This window comes from Bombina bombina, chromosome 11, assembly GCF_027579735.1.
Source record: "Bombina bombina isolate aBomBom1 chromosome 11, aBomBom1.pri, whole genome shotgun sequence".
Taxonomy (NCBI): domain Eukaryota; kingdom Metazoa; phylum Chordata; class Amphibia; order Anura; family Bombinatoridae; genus Bombina; species Bombina bombina.
This window is the reverse complement of record NC_069509.1, coordinates 129,663,963-129,683,193: the sequence shown is the minus strand read 5'-3', so window position 1 is coordinate 129,683,193 and position 19,231 is coordinate 129,663,963. Positions and strand designations below refer to the sequence as shown.

At 37.9% G+C, this 19,231-nt stretch overlaps 1 protein-coding gene across 1 annotated transcript in view; it reads left to right on the top strand.

Moving 5' to 3' along the window:
- Window positions 1–3,284: 3,284 nt before the first annotated feature.
- Window positions 3,285–19,231, top strand: part of ATP6V0C (ATPase H+ transporting V0 subunit c) — a 38,595-nt gene continuing 22,648 nt past the window's right edge. Inside the window, exon 1 of the mRNA XM_053694833.1 lies at window positions 3,285–3,587. Coding sequence (XP_053550808.1) covers window positions 3,509–3,587 — 79 coding nt within the window. The 5' untranslated portion in view covers window positions 3,285–3,508. The remainder of the gene's footprint in view (window positions 3,588–19,231) is intronic.

Here is a 19,231-nt window from a genome sequence, read left to right as displayed (position 1 = left end):
GTACTTCTCTTTTTTTCTGCTTTATTTATGTATTAGCAAGTAATCAGTGCATCACAAAAAATCTGCATGCAAAATAAATGTTTTTAAAACATTTAAAACTGTAATTTTCTTAGAAACATATGCATTGTTTTGCAGGGTACGTGGCTGGTCATTAAGGGGTTAAAGGGGCACTAAAGTCAAAATGAGACTTTCCTGATTCAGGCAGAACATGCAATTTAATGTATTCATATTATCAAAAGGTGCACAATCTTTTTATGTTTACGCTTTCTAAGATAGCAGCTTCTACTGAGCATGTGTAAAAGTTCACAGTGTACAACAGGTATATATGCATTTTGTAATTGGCTGGAAGCTGGCACATTATAAAGGGGCACAGAAAATGGAAGTTTTGACACTTGTCATAAAAAATATCTACTGTTATTTGAAATTCAGAGTTAATGAAATTGTAATTCTACTGTATTTAATGGTCTTTAACCCATTCGGTACCAGGAATTTCAGAGAAGAACTTGCCCATAATACCAGGGAATATTTTGCTATCACTTCATTTATACAGAAAACAAGCTTTGTTTTTTATGTTTTTTTATATACCTGTCAAAACTATATTTTTTTTAAGTAGACTACCCACGGTATTGATCTAGACCCATTTTGGTATATTTTATGCTACCATTTCACCGCCAAATGCGATCATATAAAAAAAATCGTTAACTTTTTCACAAACTGGGTTTCTCACAGAAATTATTTACATACTGCTTGTGCAATCATGACACAAATTATTGTAAACACTTCTTTGTTTAGAAATAGCAGACACACATGGCTTTGCTATTGGTTTTTGGTAAATAGAATGCCGCAAAGTGCAGTTGCGCACCACACTTCTATTGTTCCCGACAGTGAAGAGGTTAATCAGGTAGCCTGCTAGGTTAATTTTAGCTGTAGTGTAGAGATTACCCTCCCACCTGACAACTCCCACCCCCTGATCTCTACATGATCTCTTACAAACAGCTGTCTCCCACCCTCACTCCCCATTGGTCACAACCATCTTAGGTACTGGCAGACAGTCTGCTAGTATGCAGTTTAGTTTTTTTTAAATTATTTTTTAAATATTTGTTTTGTCTGCAATGTAGTGACCCTCCCGCCTTCCTGATCCCACCAAATAGCTCTGTAACTAGGGTTGCCACCTTGGCCATGTTTTCCTGGACACTTATGAGTTAAACATGCTGCAGGGTGTGTAGAAAGGAACATGAATTGGACTCCTGGACAGCACTATTCATGTTCCTCCCTGCATACCCTGTAGCATGTGTAACTCATAAGTGTCTCTAACCCTCCCCTTCCACTTATGACGGACATCTTTAGTACTGGCAGCTGCCAGTACTTTATACATACATATATTTTTTTTAACTTTTATTTTATTTTTCTGTAGTGTAGTGGTCCCCACACCTCCCCCATCCGGCGATCGTTAGTTAGGGCCCTCCATCCCCACATTTCACCTTTATTTTCTGTAGTGTAGCTCCCCATCCCTGCTTCTCCCTTCATTTTTTTCTGCAGTTTAGGGGCTATCTCATTCCCTCCCTCCTCCGCCGATGGGCCTCCCACCCGCCTCCCGCTTTCACTCCCACACAGTGTCACCGTCTGAAAAGATCTAACATCTGTCTTCATATGGAACTGGAGCACCCAATCGTACTCCAGTTCCATATGAAGGCAGATGCCTGGAGCTCAGGACAATTGGACATAAATAAATTTATATATACTTTGTGGTTTGGTATTCCACTCTCTCATCCTCTCCTGCCTCGATTACTGCAACTCTGTCCTCTCTGGTCTCCCCACCTACCGCCTAGCTCCTTTACAATCCATAATGAATGCCTCTGCCAGACTCATCTTCCTTACAAGTCGCTCTTCATCTGCTGCACCTCTCTGCCAATCTCTTCACTGGCTTCCTCTTGCCTCTAGGATCAAACACAAAATTCTCACTCTGACATACAAAGCCCTCAACTGCACTGCTCCCCCTATATCTCAGACCTTGTCTCCAGATACTCTCCCTCCCGTCCCCTTCGCTCTGCTCACGACCTCCTACTCTCCTCCTCTCTTGTCACCTCATCACACTCCCGTTTACAGGACTTCTCCAGACTGGCTCCCATCTTGTGGAACTCTCTGCCTCGCTCCACAAGACTCTCTTCTAGTTTTAAAAGCTGCAAGTGCTCCCTAAAGACTCTACTGTTCAGGGATGCATACAACCTACGCTAACCTTTCTTTATACCAGTTCCTCTCCTCCATTGCTATCCCCTGAACCCCCTTAGCATGTAAGCTTAAGAGTCCAGCTGTTTGTTGATCACCTTCTCAAGAGCTGACTACAACAGTGTAACTCTTGGCAGGGCCCTCTACCCATTTGATGCCTATAACTGTTTTTTTGTACTCTGCATTTGTTAATAGCGCTGCGGAATCTGTTGGCGCTCTACAAATAACCGATAATAATAATAAATATCCAATTGGGTAAAGGGGTTAAAGGAAATCTGTCTTTCAAAACATTCCAGGGTTGACATGTTTGCACATGTGCAGCAACCAAAATGGTGGCAGCCACGACTAGAGGGATGAGCATGAAATGTATTTAGTTTAGTGTCCCTTTAAATAGAAAATGGGAAGTGTCATGTGACTATGTATGTCAAGGGTGTTCCAGAGTTGGGATCCACTAAAGCTCTGTTATCAATAGAAACTCTGTGAGATAATATAGAAACATTTTGTTTTAGGTAAAAATCTACATTATATACTGTTGCAGTGTATTTGTACACTTTTAAGAAGACAAGCACCCATGATATTTACAAAGCACAAAATGACAATTTTGTGATAACATGATTGGTTATAGTTGGCTGTACATTTTAGGGAACCAACTAAATATTGTCCTTGGTGATTTTTTTTAAACAACCTCTCAAGCAACCATTTTAAAGTATTGTAATCGTTACATGGCAATAGTATCATCCATTTTGTAACATCACCAATATATACATATGTCATTGTTTTCAGTTATATATTTACAAAATAACAAACTGAAAAAATGTTTTTTTTATTTTGCCCTCTCAGAAACTTTGCAACAAAAAATAAAAACAACGGAATAATTGATTATAATTTAATTTTTGTTTTTTAATTGAAAGAAAAAAATCGGAAAAAAAGGCAGCAAGGTTAACGGTGTGAACTACCACATGACATAGGGATGCAACTCACAGACAATGATATGTCTCATAAAATGGGCGGGGCTAAATCCTAAACCAAGGAGAGACGCCGCGTCACATGACGTGCGGCTGTCAGCCATTTTGTTTTGCGGTGAGGTATTTAGAGCAGCAAACGGAGACTGAATCCTGTCAGTGAAAGCAGCAGCCGGGAGAGAAGACGGTCCGTTTCCCTTCTACCTCTTTCCCCTGTAGTTTCGTTCATAATATCTTCCCTTTCCCCCGGACTCTATTGGAAAGTAAATTATTTACATTTATTTTTTATATCTAACAAGTGAATTCAGCGCACCGACATAATGTCAGCGACCAGCGCCGCTCCCGAGTACTCCGCCTTCTTCGCTGTCATGGGCGCCTCTTCTGCCATGGTATTCAGTGGTAAGTTACCTAAAGCTTCTTAAAAAATATTCAGCCCCATTGACTGTCACATAAGGTTTGCATCGTATCAATGGTTGTAGCCCCCTCTGGCTGCCAAGGGGTTAAACATGTTAATATAACGATCCATTCGTATATATATTATACTATATAGCTCCATCACCTACTACAAATACGATGATGCTTCAATTTATACCCGATATATTCAAAATGGACTGATTTTAATGTTTTAGTTACGTTTGCTTTTCCTTGCTAATGATTTATGAAGCACTTGGTATTTTTGCTATCGAAACACCTTAAATGTGAAGTGGGTGACAGAGGCCATTCCAACCCTACCTATTTACAACGCCTGAATGTGAGTGATGGGCTCCAAGAACGTTTTTGCCGTACAAATTCACGCAATGCCTTTATAAGCCATTGAGGGTATTAGACCATATCATTGGCTGCTGTAACTACCGTGTACATATAAATAATTTGTGTATGTATATATATCTCACACACATACATATGATCTCAGTACATAGATGAGTCTAGTATATATGTGGATATAGCTTCACTCTAATTACGATATAATTAGAAGCACTGTGTATAATATATATACTAGACTCATCTATGTACTGAGATCATGTGTGTGATTTATTTATTTATATATATATATATATATATATATATATATATATATATATATATATATTCTATATCAGGTGACGGCACTGCCACGTATTTTCCCAATTCCTGATGTATGTAGGTGATTTCTCCTTATTCAGCTATCATGTGACCAGCACCATCTTTCCGTCTGTCTTCGGTTCACTGAATCCTGTCATCCCCCTCCTCCCCTGTCACATCGGGTGTTTCCGTGTTCGGCTGTTCCTGGGAACGCCTTGTGCTAGGATGTTGTGCTCTTTTACCTGCAAGTGAAAGGAGTGGGATGTTCGGGTTTTTCCGGGGTTCGTTTTTTTTTTTTTCCGTAGCGTTTCCTGACGTCACCTGCGTGATTCCCGCAGCTAGTGTGCAGTCACATGACTGCAGAGGGATGAATAGCTGGGTAGGGGATGGGATACCCTGCAGGCAAAACATTTGTCACACTGGCATCCTTCGGCTAAAATGCAGACATTGAATTGACGGTTCTTATAAGGGTTTGGTATTGTAGATGAGGCTTATAGTATGACTCTTGTTAAATGGGATTACTTGCTGCTAAAAGGTCCTTTAATGAAGGCCAATTTAAATGGCTTCTAGATATTGGTTTCTAGATAAATTATCTATCGGTGTATGAGTATAATCTAAATAATTTAAGGTCCCTGTTTAGAAGACTACAGCAACACTCTGACCTTGTGCAAACATGTATTGTTGCAGAAAAATGTGCAAAACAAATGAATATAGGAATGGTTAAATGTAGATCATGTTCCTTGTATCACTTATTTATGCACAACAGATTTTTTTTTATTTATTTTTTTCTCCTAAGATGTGTTTCTATTTAGTAGTTTTAAAGGGTTAGGAAAGTCAAAATTAAACTTGCATGATTCAGATAAAACATGTAATTTTAAGACTTTTAAATTCACTTCTATATTCAAATGTGCTTCGTTCTTAGTATCCCTTGTTAAAAAAAAAAAGTACGCACATACCATACACCAGTGGGAGCTGCTGCTAATTGGTGCCTGCACACATTTGTCTCTTGTGATTGGCTAACTAGATGTCTTCAACTTCCTGGTTTAAGGCATTTGTTTCTCAACCGCTGTCCTCCAGTACCCCAAACAGTCCAGGTTTTCATTAGGTGAAATAATCAGCTGATGGCTGAGAGCAGGTTGGTAACCATAGTGTTACTGATCATCTGAATACTTCACCGGTGCACTGGTTCAGCTATGACAACCTGGCCTGTTGTGGGTACTTGAGGACCATGGATGAGAAACACTGGTTTAAGGCATGCTTTGATAAATTAGGGGGGAAAATGTAAACGTGTGTGTACATTTACATTCTTCTCTGGCTTACCATTTTGGCATCCTCCTAAGAAATAAGCTATACATAGCTTATATTTAAAGGGGCATAGCCAAAACTTGTGGCATTATAAGGCAGCAATGTTTGAAACCGTGTTTGAAAAAAAGGGGTTAAAATAAATTCAAAGTAATGCTTGGGCAGATTTATAGTCTCACTTGTCCTAGTGTTAAAGGGACAAATTGAAACTACATGATTCTCATGGGGGGGGGGGGTGACATTCCACCTGTGTCAGTATAATTTTATGTTTCTTTTTTGTATTTCGTTAAACCCTGACACTGGCCCACAAATTACAGCAGTATTAATTAGACCCCCATTTTAAAAGCTTTTTTTTTTTTGTGCCCTGCAGCACCTTAATTCATTCTTTGAATTGCACGTGGGAGCTATTCCCATCATGATCTTGTCAGGCTTCAGGATCCATGTGATGTGCAGTGGTGGTCCCTTGCTCAAATAAGTGGCCTCTGTACTTCATTCCAGTTAGCTTTCCACAGGAGGGAAAGATCTCTACGCTATCGGGTGATAACACTACTCCAATAGAGGGCAAATAAGCCATAACATTTGTTGTAAGCATGTTACAGACATATTTCCTGTAATAAAGTGGTTAAATTGGTGCTTGACTAACCCCTATTGTCATGTGACGATGACTTTTAATAGTTGCTTGGCCCTGTAATTATTTCCGTGTCTACCTTTCCTAGTCTTGTCATGTGTGGTTTTTTTTCTTTCACCCTGTATTAGTGCTGCAGAATCAGTGTATTACAAGTAAAGACGATTCTGCTCCATAACACTGTGTATGTTATCTTATATGCCATCAAATTTATATAAAAAAGAGCTAAATAAAAATACAGCTCTGTAAAAATTTAGACCCTGCAAAATTATCAGTTTCTCTGGTTTTAATATTCTATAAGTATGAGTTTGATTAAAATTAACTTTTTGTTTTATTCTATAAGCTACTTACATTTCTCCCAAATAGAAAGTCATCTAGATAATTTATTTGCTGAAAATCTGGTCAATAAGGTTTTTTTTTTTTTTTTTTAAACACAATAGTAATGTTTTAACTTGCCAAATTCTTAAATCAATATTTGGTGGAATAACCCTGATTTATGTCAATTTTCGTGCATCACCAGTCTTTAACATTGCTGCAGGGTGACTTTTTATGCTGCAATAATTTAAGCAGCTCGGATTTGTTTGATGGCTTGTGACCATCCATCTGCCTCTTGATCACATTAAAGTTTTTCAATGGGGTTTTGGGTCTGGAGAATGGACTGGCTATGACAGGGTCTTGATGTGGATAGAGGGCTACCAGATCTTGATTGACCTGGTTGTGTCATGGAGGGAGCATTGTCCACCTGGAAAAAAAAAAACAATCCTCAGTTGTGGAACATTGTCAGAGCAGAAGGAAGCTTGTTATCTTCCAGGATAACCTTATATTCATGTGTCCTTCAAAAAAAGAATTCTTCCCGATCCCAGCACTGAAGCACCCCCAGATCATCCTTGATCCTTCACCAAATTTCACAGTAGGTGTGACACTGTGGCTTGTAGGACTCTCCAGGTCTTTGTCTAACCGTTAGACGACCAGGTGTTGGGCAAAGCTGAAATTTGACTCAGAGAAGATGACCTGGAATTGGGCAGATTTGTTTGAGTGCATGAATCAAGCCACATACAAGGTTTTCCTGGACTATGAGTATTGAGTTTTTTGTTTGCCCCCCCCAAGGCACTAGAGCCCAGCACAGTTAGGGCTAGATTTATTAAATTGCGCCCCTGTACGCCTCAGCTCGCCTGTGGCGGGGTGAAATTACCCGCCGGTAATTAACATTGCACACAAGCGCAATTTTGCCCTCGTGTGCAATCCCGCGCACAGCCAATCATGCGCGGGTTAGGAGCTGTCAATCTTGTCGGACTCGACCGAGGAGATTGAATTCCGCCACAATAGAGGTGGCGTAGATGTTAGGGAAGCAGCGGTCTGGTGACCGCTGCTTGATAAATCAGGGCAAGCAAGTTCTTGAGAGAACTTGCTGCCGTAGAGGCTTGATAAATCAAGCCCTTAGGATGGCATGGAATGTCCTAAGGGTGTGAAATGAGAGGGAAAAAATTACATACATACATACAAAAGTCTACACACCCCTGTTTAAAATGTCAGGTTTCTGTGATGTAAAAAAATGAGACAAAGATAAATAATTTCAGAACTTTTTCCACCTTTAATGTGACCTATAAACTGTACAACTCAATTGAAGAAAACAAATCTTTTAGGTAAAGGGAAATGAAAATAAAAACTAAAATATGGTTGCATAAGTGTGAACACCCTTAAACTAATGCTTTATTGAAGCACCACTTTTTTTTTTTTTTTTTTTTTTTTTTTAGTTTTTCAGCATGGCACATCTTGACTGGGCAAGATTTGCCCACTCTAAATCTGTCAGAATGTGAGGGCATCTCCTGTGCACAGCCCTCTTCAGATCACCCCACAGATTTTGAATCTGATTCAGGTCTGGGCTCTGGCTGGGCCATTCCAAAACTTAAATCTTCTTCTGGTGAAGCCATTCCTTTGTTGATTTGGATGTATGTTTTGGGTCGTTGTCATGCTGAAAGATGAAGTTCCTCTTCATGTTCATCTTTCTAGCAGAAGCCTGACGGTTTTGTGCCAATATTGTCTGGTATTTGGAACTGTTCATTATTCCCTCTACCTTGAATAAGGCCCCAGTTCCAGCTGAAGTAAAAACAGCCCCAAAGCATAATGCTGACACCACCATGCTTCACTGTGGGTATGGTGTTCTTTTGGTGATATGCAATGTTGTTTTTGCACCAAACCTATGTTTTGGAATTATGGCTAAAAAGTTCAACTTTGGTTTCATCAGACCAGAACACCTTTTGCAACATGCTTTTGGGAAACTCCAGATGTGTTTTTGCAAAATTTAGCCAGGCATGGATGGTTTTTTTTTTTTTTGTTTTTTTTGTTTTTTTTTTGTTCTTGTAAGAAAAGGCTTCCGTTTTGCCACTCTACCCCATAGCCCAGACATATGAAGAATACGGGCGATTGTCACATGTACCACACAGCTGGTACTTGCCAGGTATTCCTGCAGCTCCTTTAATGTTGCTGTAGGCCTCTTGGCAGCCTCCCAGACCAGTTTTCTTCTAGTCTTTTCATCAATTTTGGAGGGACATCCAGTTCTTGGTAATGTCATTGTTGTGCCATATGTTCTCCACTTGATGACTGTCTTAACTGTGTTCCATGGTATATCTAATGCCTTTGAAATTCTTTTGTACCCTTCTCCTGACTGATACCTTTTAACAATGAGATCCCTCTGATGCTTTAGATGCTCTCTGCGGACCATGGCTTTTGCTGTAGGATGCGACTAACAAAATGTCAGGAAAGACCTACTAGAACAGCTGAACTTTATTTGGGGTTAATCAGAGGCACTTTAAATGACAGATGTGTACTGACTACTATTTAACACAGCTACATCCCCAGTTATAAAAGGGTGTTCACACTTATGCAACCATATTTTATTTTTTTTATTACCCTTTAACTAAAAGATTTCAGTTTGTTTTTCAATTGAGTTGTGTAGTTAATAGGTCACATTAAAGGTGCAGTCTACACCAGAATTGTTATTGTTTTAAAAGATAGATAATCCCTTGTTAAATATATATATATATATATATATATATATATATATATATATATATATATATATATATATATATATATATATATATATATATATATATATATATATATATATATATATATATATATATATATATATATATATATATATATATATATATATATATATATATATTTTACCTCTGTGATTATCTTGTATCTAAGCCTCTGCAGACTGCTCCTTTATTTCAGTTCTTTTGACAGACTTGAAGTTTAGCCAATCGGTGATGGCTCCCAGGTAACTTCACGTGCACGAGCAGTGTTATCTATATGAAAAACATGAACTAACACCCTCTAGTGGTGAAAAACCTGTTAAAATGCATTCTTAAGAGGCGGCTTTCAAGGTCTAAGAAATTAGCATATGAACCTCCTAGGTTAAAGGGACACTGTACCCAATTTTTTTTTACTTCTATTAATTTTTCTTCGTTCTCTTGCTATCATTATTTGAAAAAGAAGGCATCTAAGCTTTTTTTTGGTTTCAGTACTCTGGACAGCACTTTTTTATTGATGGATGAATTTATCCACCAATCGGCAAGGACAACCCAGGTTGTTCACCAAAAATGGGCCGGCATCTAAACTTACATTCTTGCTTTTCAAATAAAGATACCAAGAGAATGAAGAAAATTTGATAATAGGAGTAAATTAGAAAGTTGCTTAAAATTTCATGCTCAATCTGAATCACGAAAGAATTTTTTTGGGTACAGTGTCCCTTTAAGCTTTCAACTAAGAATACCAAGAGAACAAAGAAAAAATGGTGATAAAAATAAATTGGGGAAATTGTTTAAAATTACATGTCCTATCTGAATCATGAGTTTTTTTTTTTTTTTTTTTTTTTTTTGGACTAGACTGTCCCTTTAAAGGTGGAAAAAGTTCTGAAATGATTTCTTTGTCTGTTTTTTTTTGTTTTTTTTTTTTTTTTGTTTTTGTTTTTTTTGTTTTTTACACAACATCACAGAAACCTGACATTTTAACAGGGGTGTGTAGACTTTTTATATCCTGTGTGTATGCATATACAGAAGAGCTGCAACAACTAATCGGTAAGTTTGATCATAAAAATAGTTGTCAACAAATCTCATTATCGATTAGTTGGTCAGTTGCACAGCACCAGCTGCTTTAATCTGATCTACTGCAACTAAGAGTGTGCAAAAAAATAAAAATATTTTTTTAATCTTTTTTTTCTATCCGATTAATCGGATAGAAAATAAATAAATAAAAATGTTGGCACAATACCATGTGCAGGAGTTCATTGGATTGAAGCAGCTGGTGCTGTGCAATTAACCAACTAATCGCTGACCACCTAATTGATAATGAGATAATTTGACAACTATTTTTATGATCAATCTTACCGATTAGTTGTTGCAGCATATATATATATATATATATATATATATATATATATATATATATATAATTTTTTTTTTTTTTTTTTTTTTTAAAGCATAATTCAACTCTTAAATTTGCCTTGTTCTTTTAGTATTCTTTAGATACAGGTGCTGGAGCTTGCTCCTGATTGGTGGCTACACATGCCTGTTTTTCATTGGCTTACTAATGTGTACAGCTAGCTTCCAGTAGTGCGTTGCTGCTCATTCAGTATATGAAGCAACATTCCAAATAGAAGTAAATTGGAAAGTTCTTTTAAAATTGTATGTTTTTACGTGAATCACAAAGTTTGGGTTTAATGTGTTTTTTGGGGGGGAGGGGGGGTTTGTTTTAGTGCTAAATGTGTCACCAAAGAAATATGGATCACATGTGGGTTTTTTATTCTAAAACACAATAACACTCAAAAGCATAACGATCTAATGGTTCATAGCCACACCTTTTTTAAAGAATTGACAAATCCTTAACCCAATGTTGCAATCTTATATTTTAATCGTGCAAGCATTGCAAAATGTGGGTGTCAGTGGTTAAGTGGTACTGGTTACTTGTCTACCAGAAAAATTATAAACGTCCTCATTTCAAAGCATTGATTCAGATATTGGTAGCCAAACAGTGCCAAAAAGCTCCACTCACAAAAGCCTATTTCTCACTTCTAGCAAAAATAACCTGAGGCTGTTAAAGTAAACCTGTTTCCTTTTGGTCTTATGGTGTGTAAAGACACTAACAGTCAGTGTTATGGTTTAGATCAGGGGTCGCCAACCTTTTGGACCACTAAACTCACAATTTTGAATCCCGTGGACCACTAACATGATTTTTTTTAAAAAAGGATCTAGTATAACCATAGCTAAGTTTATACTATGTATATATTTACACATTGTTAAGAATTATTTTTTGGAATTAACTAACTGAATGACAGAACTGAGAGAATACATCCAAATGAAGGGTGAGTGTCAACTTTTGAGCTGGAAACAGAGGCAGAAAGTGGGGGAAAAAAGAATTTTGTTTAAAAGGACCACAGGACTTCCAAGTTACCTCCCCAGTTAGGAATTATTGAAAACTACTTATGATCATGGACAGACATTGGAGTCATAAATTAAGTTTATATCAGAAAGATCTCAATATGGATGTGAGCTAACTGGCTGACTACGACTGATGTTACTGGCAATTACTATAATACTGGTGGGGTATGGCTGATCTGCTGGATGGCAATTACTGGAATTCAGGTGAAATGGCTTTTTGCGTGGGAAAATTATTAAAATGAAAAATAACTAATATTGAATAAAAAAAAAAAGATGGAGGGGAGGAAGACAAATGGTGATGTAAGTTCATCTGAAGGAATTTGGAAAACTACTACAAAGAGACAGGTAAAGGGAAGAAATGTACTTTATTTCCACTATTTTAAGCCAAGACTATATCAACCTCTGCTGGCTTTAGAATGGAAGCATCTTTCTCCGATCAGCGCGCCAGGCAGGAGGAGTTAAAAATACAATCTAGCTACGCAAGTTGCTCAGTACTACGCAAAGTGTGTAGGAAGATTGTAATTTAACTTCTCCTCAGTCGGTTTTCACTGATGTCCAGCCAGGCACTGTAGTGAGTTTCGGCGCAACGAGGGTGACACCATCGGAGGAGATTAATAGGATGCTGGATGGTGTCAAGGACCACCAACATCTTCTCGTGGTCCATGGACCACTGGTTGGTGACCGCTGGTTTAGATTATATATCCATACTGATGTGGCTGGAGTTGTAAGGAGTCTTCAATAGCATGTTGGATACCAGGTATTCAAACAATTTTGCATGACAATTTAAAAACATTTATGCTTCTGACATATGTATATGATGGCACAGTGGGGGGAAAAGTGCTGTCAACATGACCTGAAACAGCTTTTCTAGACGTGTTCCACAAAATAATTTTATCGTTAAATTTATATATCCCACTTTAATGCCATTTTATAAAGATTAGAAGACTTAGTGAGTCAAACCCTTTTTCATAAATAAAACACATGGCAGTGGCCACACTTAGCTGACCTGGATACCTTGGGCTCTTGATATTCTGCTTTTACACCTCATAAGGGGAAACTTTTTACTTATAAGGGACATAATACTCATATGCTAAATCACTTGAAACTGATGCAGTATAACTGTAAAAAGCTGACAGGAAAATATCACCTGGGCATCTCTATGTAAAAAAGGAAGATATTTTACCTCCAATTTCCTCAGCTCAGCAGAGTAAGTTCTGTGTAAAGTTATACTCAGCTGCAGCCCAGCTGCAGGTAAAAAAAATGAAGAAATGAACAGCATCCCATCAGCAGTGCTGAGGTCATGAACTCTTTTACTGTGATCTCATGAGATTCCACTTAACTCTCATGAGATTTCATGGCAAACATCCTTTAAACTGAATAGGGAAATAAGATGAGTGCACGAAAGCTCACCCCTTCCGCTGTCCCGGGACAGACATACTAATATGCTGCTTAGAAATCCTTTACAATGGGATGTGGCTACTGAAACTTTTGAGGTAAAATATCTTTCTATTTTACATAGAGATGTTCAGGTGGTTTTCTAATCGGCTTTTTACAGCTATGCTGCATCACTTTCAAGTGTTTAAACATTTGGGTATTATGGCCCTTTAAACCCCTGTACGATTTTTCAAAGTGCAAAGCTAGAGATCACTCAGAACAAATGTAGTCTCTCTAAAATGTATCCAGAAGTGTGAATGTCCCACAATGTGGGTGTAAAGCAAGGTTCACAAATCTTGGTTCCCATGTTAAAGGGACACTCGAGTCAACATTTTTAGCTTATTATTCAGACAGAGCATGCAGTTTTAAGACACTTTCCAATTTAACTTCCATTATCAAATTGTGCACGGGTCTCTTTATATTCACACTTTCTAGTGAACAAGCTCACAGGATATTCTTGTCTGGCTAATTTGTCACATGATGCAGGGGGCCAGAAAATAGGCAAATACATTTACCAGAAAAAAATCTACATATTTGAAATTCAGAGTGGGTGTTGCGTTTTTTTTTATTATGCGATTCTTCTGCATTTAGTGGTCATTTAAAGGACCAGTCAACACAGTAGATTTGCATAATCCACAAATGCAAGAACAAGACAATGCAATAGCACTTAGTCTGAACTTCATGTGAGTAGTAGAGAACTTTAAATTGTCAGAAAAAAAAAAATCTCTTTCCACCTTGAGGGAGATCTGGGGGCTCCTAACCGCTCCTACCCCGGCGATCGTGCCTGTAGAGTGACAGGCATCGCCGGGGCTTCTCATGATGCGCAGTGACGTGATGACGTCACTGTGCAACTTTATCTATATATACTTAACAATGTTAAGTATAGGAGGAGGGGGCATGCTGCTTAGAAGAAGTTAAAAAAATGTTTTAAAAAATTTAAATTAAAAAAACCTTAGAAAATATTAGCACCCAGGTGGTAAAGTGCTTAGCACTCAAAGGGTTAATGGAAGTAAATTGGAAAGTTGTTTTAAAATTGCATGCACTATCTGAATAAGTTTAATTTTGAATTGAGTTTCCCTTTAATGTGAGGCACTTGCTGTGGGACAGTGAGTTAAAGGGACATTAAAAATGTATGCTATATATGAATCATAAAGGAATATAAAAAATTAAACAATTTTGCAATTAACTTATATTATCTACTTTGCTTTGGGTTTTTTTTGTTTACTTTCAAAAGCATACCTAGGTAAGATCAGGTGCTTGAAGCTAGATGCAGATTAGTCGCTGAACATGTATAGCTTATTGATTTACCAATGTGTTCAGCTAGCTCCCAGTAGTGCATTGTTGCTCTTTCAATAAAGAATACCAATAGAATGAAGAAAAAATATAATATAAAGTTGTTTAAAATTGTATGGTCTGATTTAAATCATGAATAAAACATTTAATGTCAACCCTTTGAGTGCTAAGCACTTTCCCACCTGGGTGCTAAGCACATTTGACGTATTTTTTATTTTTCCTTTTTTTCATTTCGGATCCCCAAGACTTATACCATTGGAAAAGTTAGGCAATTACCTTTCCAATGGTGGGTCTTGGGGGTCTGTAGCTGCTTAGATGCCTGAGATACAGGCTTATAAGCAGCATGCCCCCTTTCCCTATATTGTCCATTGTCTTTTTTTTACATAAAGTTGGGCGGTGACGTCATTACGCGTGACGTCACCACGCAAAACGGGAAGCCCCGGCGATGCCTGTCACTCTACAGGCACGATCGCCGGGGTAGGAGCGGGTGGGAGCCCCCATATCTCCCTCAAGGTGGGAGAGTGCTAGCGACGGCTCTGAGCCGTCGTTAGCACCTGAGTGAGAAACTCTGCGACGGCTCAGAGCCGTCGTTGGCACTCAAGGGGTTAAAGGGACAGTATACACCAATTTCAATATAACTACATCTATAGACATTACTATAAAGAATAAGATGCAGATACCGATTTAAAAACTTACATGGAAGCTCTCAGTGTAGCTGTGTTGAAGAGGTAAGGTAGCCGGAAAGCCCACTGCAAGTGGGAAATAAGACACCCCCCCCTCCCCCTGCATATGAAAAGACCCTTTACACAAACAGGAGCAAGCTGGAGTAGGTATCTGACGGTATTCTCCTAAAACTTTGGGGCTTGGTTAGGAGTCTGAAAATCAGAGCAATGTTATTTAAAAATAAGCAAAACTACATTTAAAAAAAAATAAATCTTTATGGGCTATATAAATCATCTACAAAACATTTATGCAAAGAAAAGAGTATGTCCCTTTTAAAGTCTTGTGGATTGAAAGCTTCCCTAATGAACAAAACTCTTGTTAAAATATTTTGTTGATCATGCAAACAGATAGCTATGCTTAATTCAAAACAAAATGTGGTGTGTTCTGGTTTAAACTGCAAAGTTCTTTCCTTACCCCAAAAGATATGTGCTATATAGACCTTTTTGTTTTGTGTGCACATAAAAACACTGAGGACAAAATAAAGATTTGACAAATGTCACAGAAGAAGCAAGATGAGCAAAGGAGATATGGCTTTTTTTTTTTTTGTTTTTTTAAATCTAGGAGACGCAAGGAAAAAAAAACAGGAGCTGATGTTCATGTGGGGCATATACTTGGATTTCAGCCTCTCCATGGTGCATTACATTTTTGGGAAAGATGCACCTGTAGGTTATACAGACTTTTTGGCCTAAAACTGTTTAGTGGATTTACTGGCATAACACTGCTTTGGAGATTTACGTATAAAAAAAACCTAATTGTGATGCAACTTCTATCTGAAATATTCAGCTTCTTTTCTGCTTCAGCCCACGCCCTGATGCTGACCTCTAATATCCATTACTTAATCAGGGCCTGTACTAGTGTGGTCTATTGGCACACCTTTGATTTTACGCTCCAATAAGCTGGTGCCTTTTTACCCTGTCTTGAAAGTCACTTGCAAGCCACTTGTTGCTGCTCTTCTGTGAATTTATTTTTGTTCTGGATTGAACGTTTAATTTGCCATTGAACATGCGTTTTTTTGGGGGGGGGGTTTTGTAAGGTCACTCGACTTCTTTTAGAATTGCATAAAGCAAAAATTCTTTGAATCAAGGCTTGATTAACCCATACTTCATGTTGACTTTAAACTGCAATTTAAGTGGTTTGATAGTGCCCACCTTTTTACCCATAATAGACAACTTTTTTTCTTTTTTTTTTTTTTTTTTTTTTATATTCCAGTCATCAATACATTGCATTGTTTTTAAATTGTGCTAAAAACCTGTGGAATTGTAGTTTCTAGGCGCTGCATCACTTTAGTGTCTTACAAAGTACAAGCCCTCTACAGCAAACAGAAGAATGCACGTCCGTGCCCGCATGTACTGTAAATAGGGTTGCACCAATACCATTTTTTTTATGACAGACTTCAAGTGCCGATACCAATTACCAATATATATTTTTTTTTTTTGTCGTGAAAGTTTACCAAGCACAATACAGACTAATTATTTAAGATTCCTTCTTTATAATTATAAAGGGCTGTAATTCATAAGACCATTATGAAATAATAAAGTTCACTAAACATGTTTAGAAATAAATATTACAATAAAATATTACATCTAGGGGTGATGCAATTAGGTTGTAGGGCTGTTATATAACATCAATCTGACATGTGTATGGAGGTTCGACTCTAAGTTGAACAGTCTTAAACTTTCCACACTACTGCATGGGGCAGAAAGATATTTTTGGGCCATGTTAGCCAGAGCTGGAAATCTGTTTAACTGCCCAGTACTTCAGGGGTTTGAACAAGGTACAGTGATCTCTCCTACAATAATACAAATAACAGCAATTTTTATTGTCAGAACAGTAGTAAACAATTTTTAGTTTAGTCTCCACTCCAGTTTAAAATGAAATGGGAACATGCGGTTTGAAAAAACACCACTATCGCATATGGGTAGGAAGTGGAGGTATCGGTTTAAGTACAGGTGCATTTGCACAAGTACTCATGCAAATACTTGGTATCGGTACCGATACTAGTATCAGTATCGGTGCATCCCTAACTGTAAAGGTCTGCTTCCAGCCCACATGTGATTAGATAAAGAGAATAAGAAGCTGCAGTACAGTGCTGAACCATGTCACCCAGTAGATGCCCATAACTGTTTGTACTTGTGCTCCTCTGCACTGCAGTCGGCCTACTACTGCAGTCACTAAACAAGGTGATTGTGGAGGTGCAGTTCCGCCTTATGCTGGATCTCACATCTTTAGTGAACTTGCTGAATACCTCTACTGGCTGGAGATGCATAGCAAGCTTGATATCGGCCCATTTCAACTTTTGATTCACTACTTACTGGTAATAGGTTTCTAGTATCCTAAGGAATCATTTTTTATAATTGGAGACTGTTAAGTGTCCCTTGCATCAGGGAATAATGTTTGTGTGGCTTTGTTCTCCCTAGATTCGGGAAATCTTTCCCTTCTAAATGTTATCAGTGGCTGTTAAGCTCTATACATCTATCCAGACATACCTTGACTTTATAAACGTTAAGTATGCAGGCTTCAGAATACCCTTGCTTTATGATTTCAGCGATTTCACATTAAAAAATCCCCCCCCCCCCCCCATCATACCTTCCACTGGGGGATTAATCCGTGCTATTGTCTCCTGTTTACATATCTTCTTTTTTTTTTCTACAGAGATTATTTGTAGTTTAGATTATTTGTTACTCTTTTCAGTGTAGGTGGGAATACCTCTGGAAAAAAGTTAATCAATTGAGAAATAAAGGCAAATTGTCTGTTTGCTAACAAATATACTCCAGCGGGTAAAATGGACCACTGGGAACTCATTAAAGGGGGAAACATTTTTTTTTATAGTACAATGGGCTTGATTTATCAAGTCGTTTGCCCCCATACGACTGCAGGTTCTCACAAGAGAACCTGCAGTCAGTATTTATCAAGCAGCAATCAGACTGCTGCTTCCTAACCTCTCCAGCTTTTCAGATGTATCATTTCAATCTCGTCTGACCAGGGAGATTGACAGCTCATGCCTGTGCATGATTGGCTGTGCGCAGGGGGGGGTGTTGCTCAAGAGCGGAAAATAGTACTCTTGTGCAATACTGAATTCCGGCAGACGGGTGCATATGTAAGCCCCTGTCTGCCCTAGCTTGATAAATAGAGCCTTATGTGCTTTTAACTAAATTGTGTATCTAATACGTAATGAGACTGCTGTGGGTCGCAAACCTTTGCAGGCATGCTATTTTTTTTTTTATATATTTTTCCCATATAACAAATATATTTCCAGTCAATAAACTGGTTAAAGTGCAAATGCAGAGTTGCACAATAGCAAAACAAACTTCTGTTCCTGCTTCCTCCAATTTATGACGAAATAGAGGACACTAACATGTTGTAATACAGATGTGCATGATTTCCCATAACACTAGTTTACCACAAAGTGGTTTGGTTTCTAAATGCTCTTTAAGGTGGTGGTTACTAATGTTCGATACATAAAGTGTGCGTATACCTTGCCATGAATGTTGGGGTATAATCCACCTATAGCATGGCTGGCTCCTAAACTTGAAATACATTTAGTAGATACCTCAATTATACTAGCCATATACAGATGGTATAATCTTATATCAGAAGCAATGGCTCCCAGGGCCACTATGAATGTTTAAAAATTGCCATTAGTGCTAGAAAAAAGTGTGTTGCTGCTAGTATAGTTTTGAGTGTAACTGGCCCCATCGTGGCTTTCCCTTAAAGGGATAGTAAACCCCAAAATTGTCTTATGATTCAGATAGAACATACAATTTTAAACAACTTTCCAATTTAATTCTATTAAATTTTCTTCATTCTCGTGTTATCCATTGCTGAAGGGACAGCACTGCACTACTGACAGGAAGCTGAAAATATCTATTAAGCTAATCACAAGACAATGTGTGCAGGCACCAATTGGCAGCAGCTCTCACTAGTGTAGGATATGTGCGTATTCATATTTTTTTACAAGGGATACGAAGAGAACGAAGCACATTTGGAAATAGTAGTGAATTTAACCGTCTTAAAATGACATGCCATATCTGATATCATGCAAGTTTTTTTTTTTTTTTTTTTTTTTTTTTTTTTTTTTTTTAAATTTTGACTTTTGTATCCCTTTAAATTCTAACTCCTGAGACTTACTTTGTTATTGCTAAATCATGAAGTGC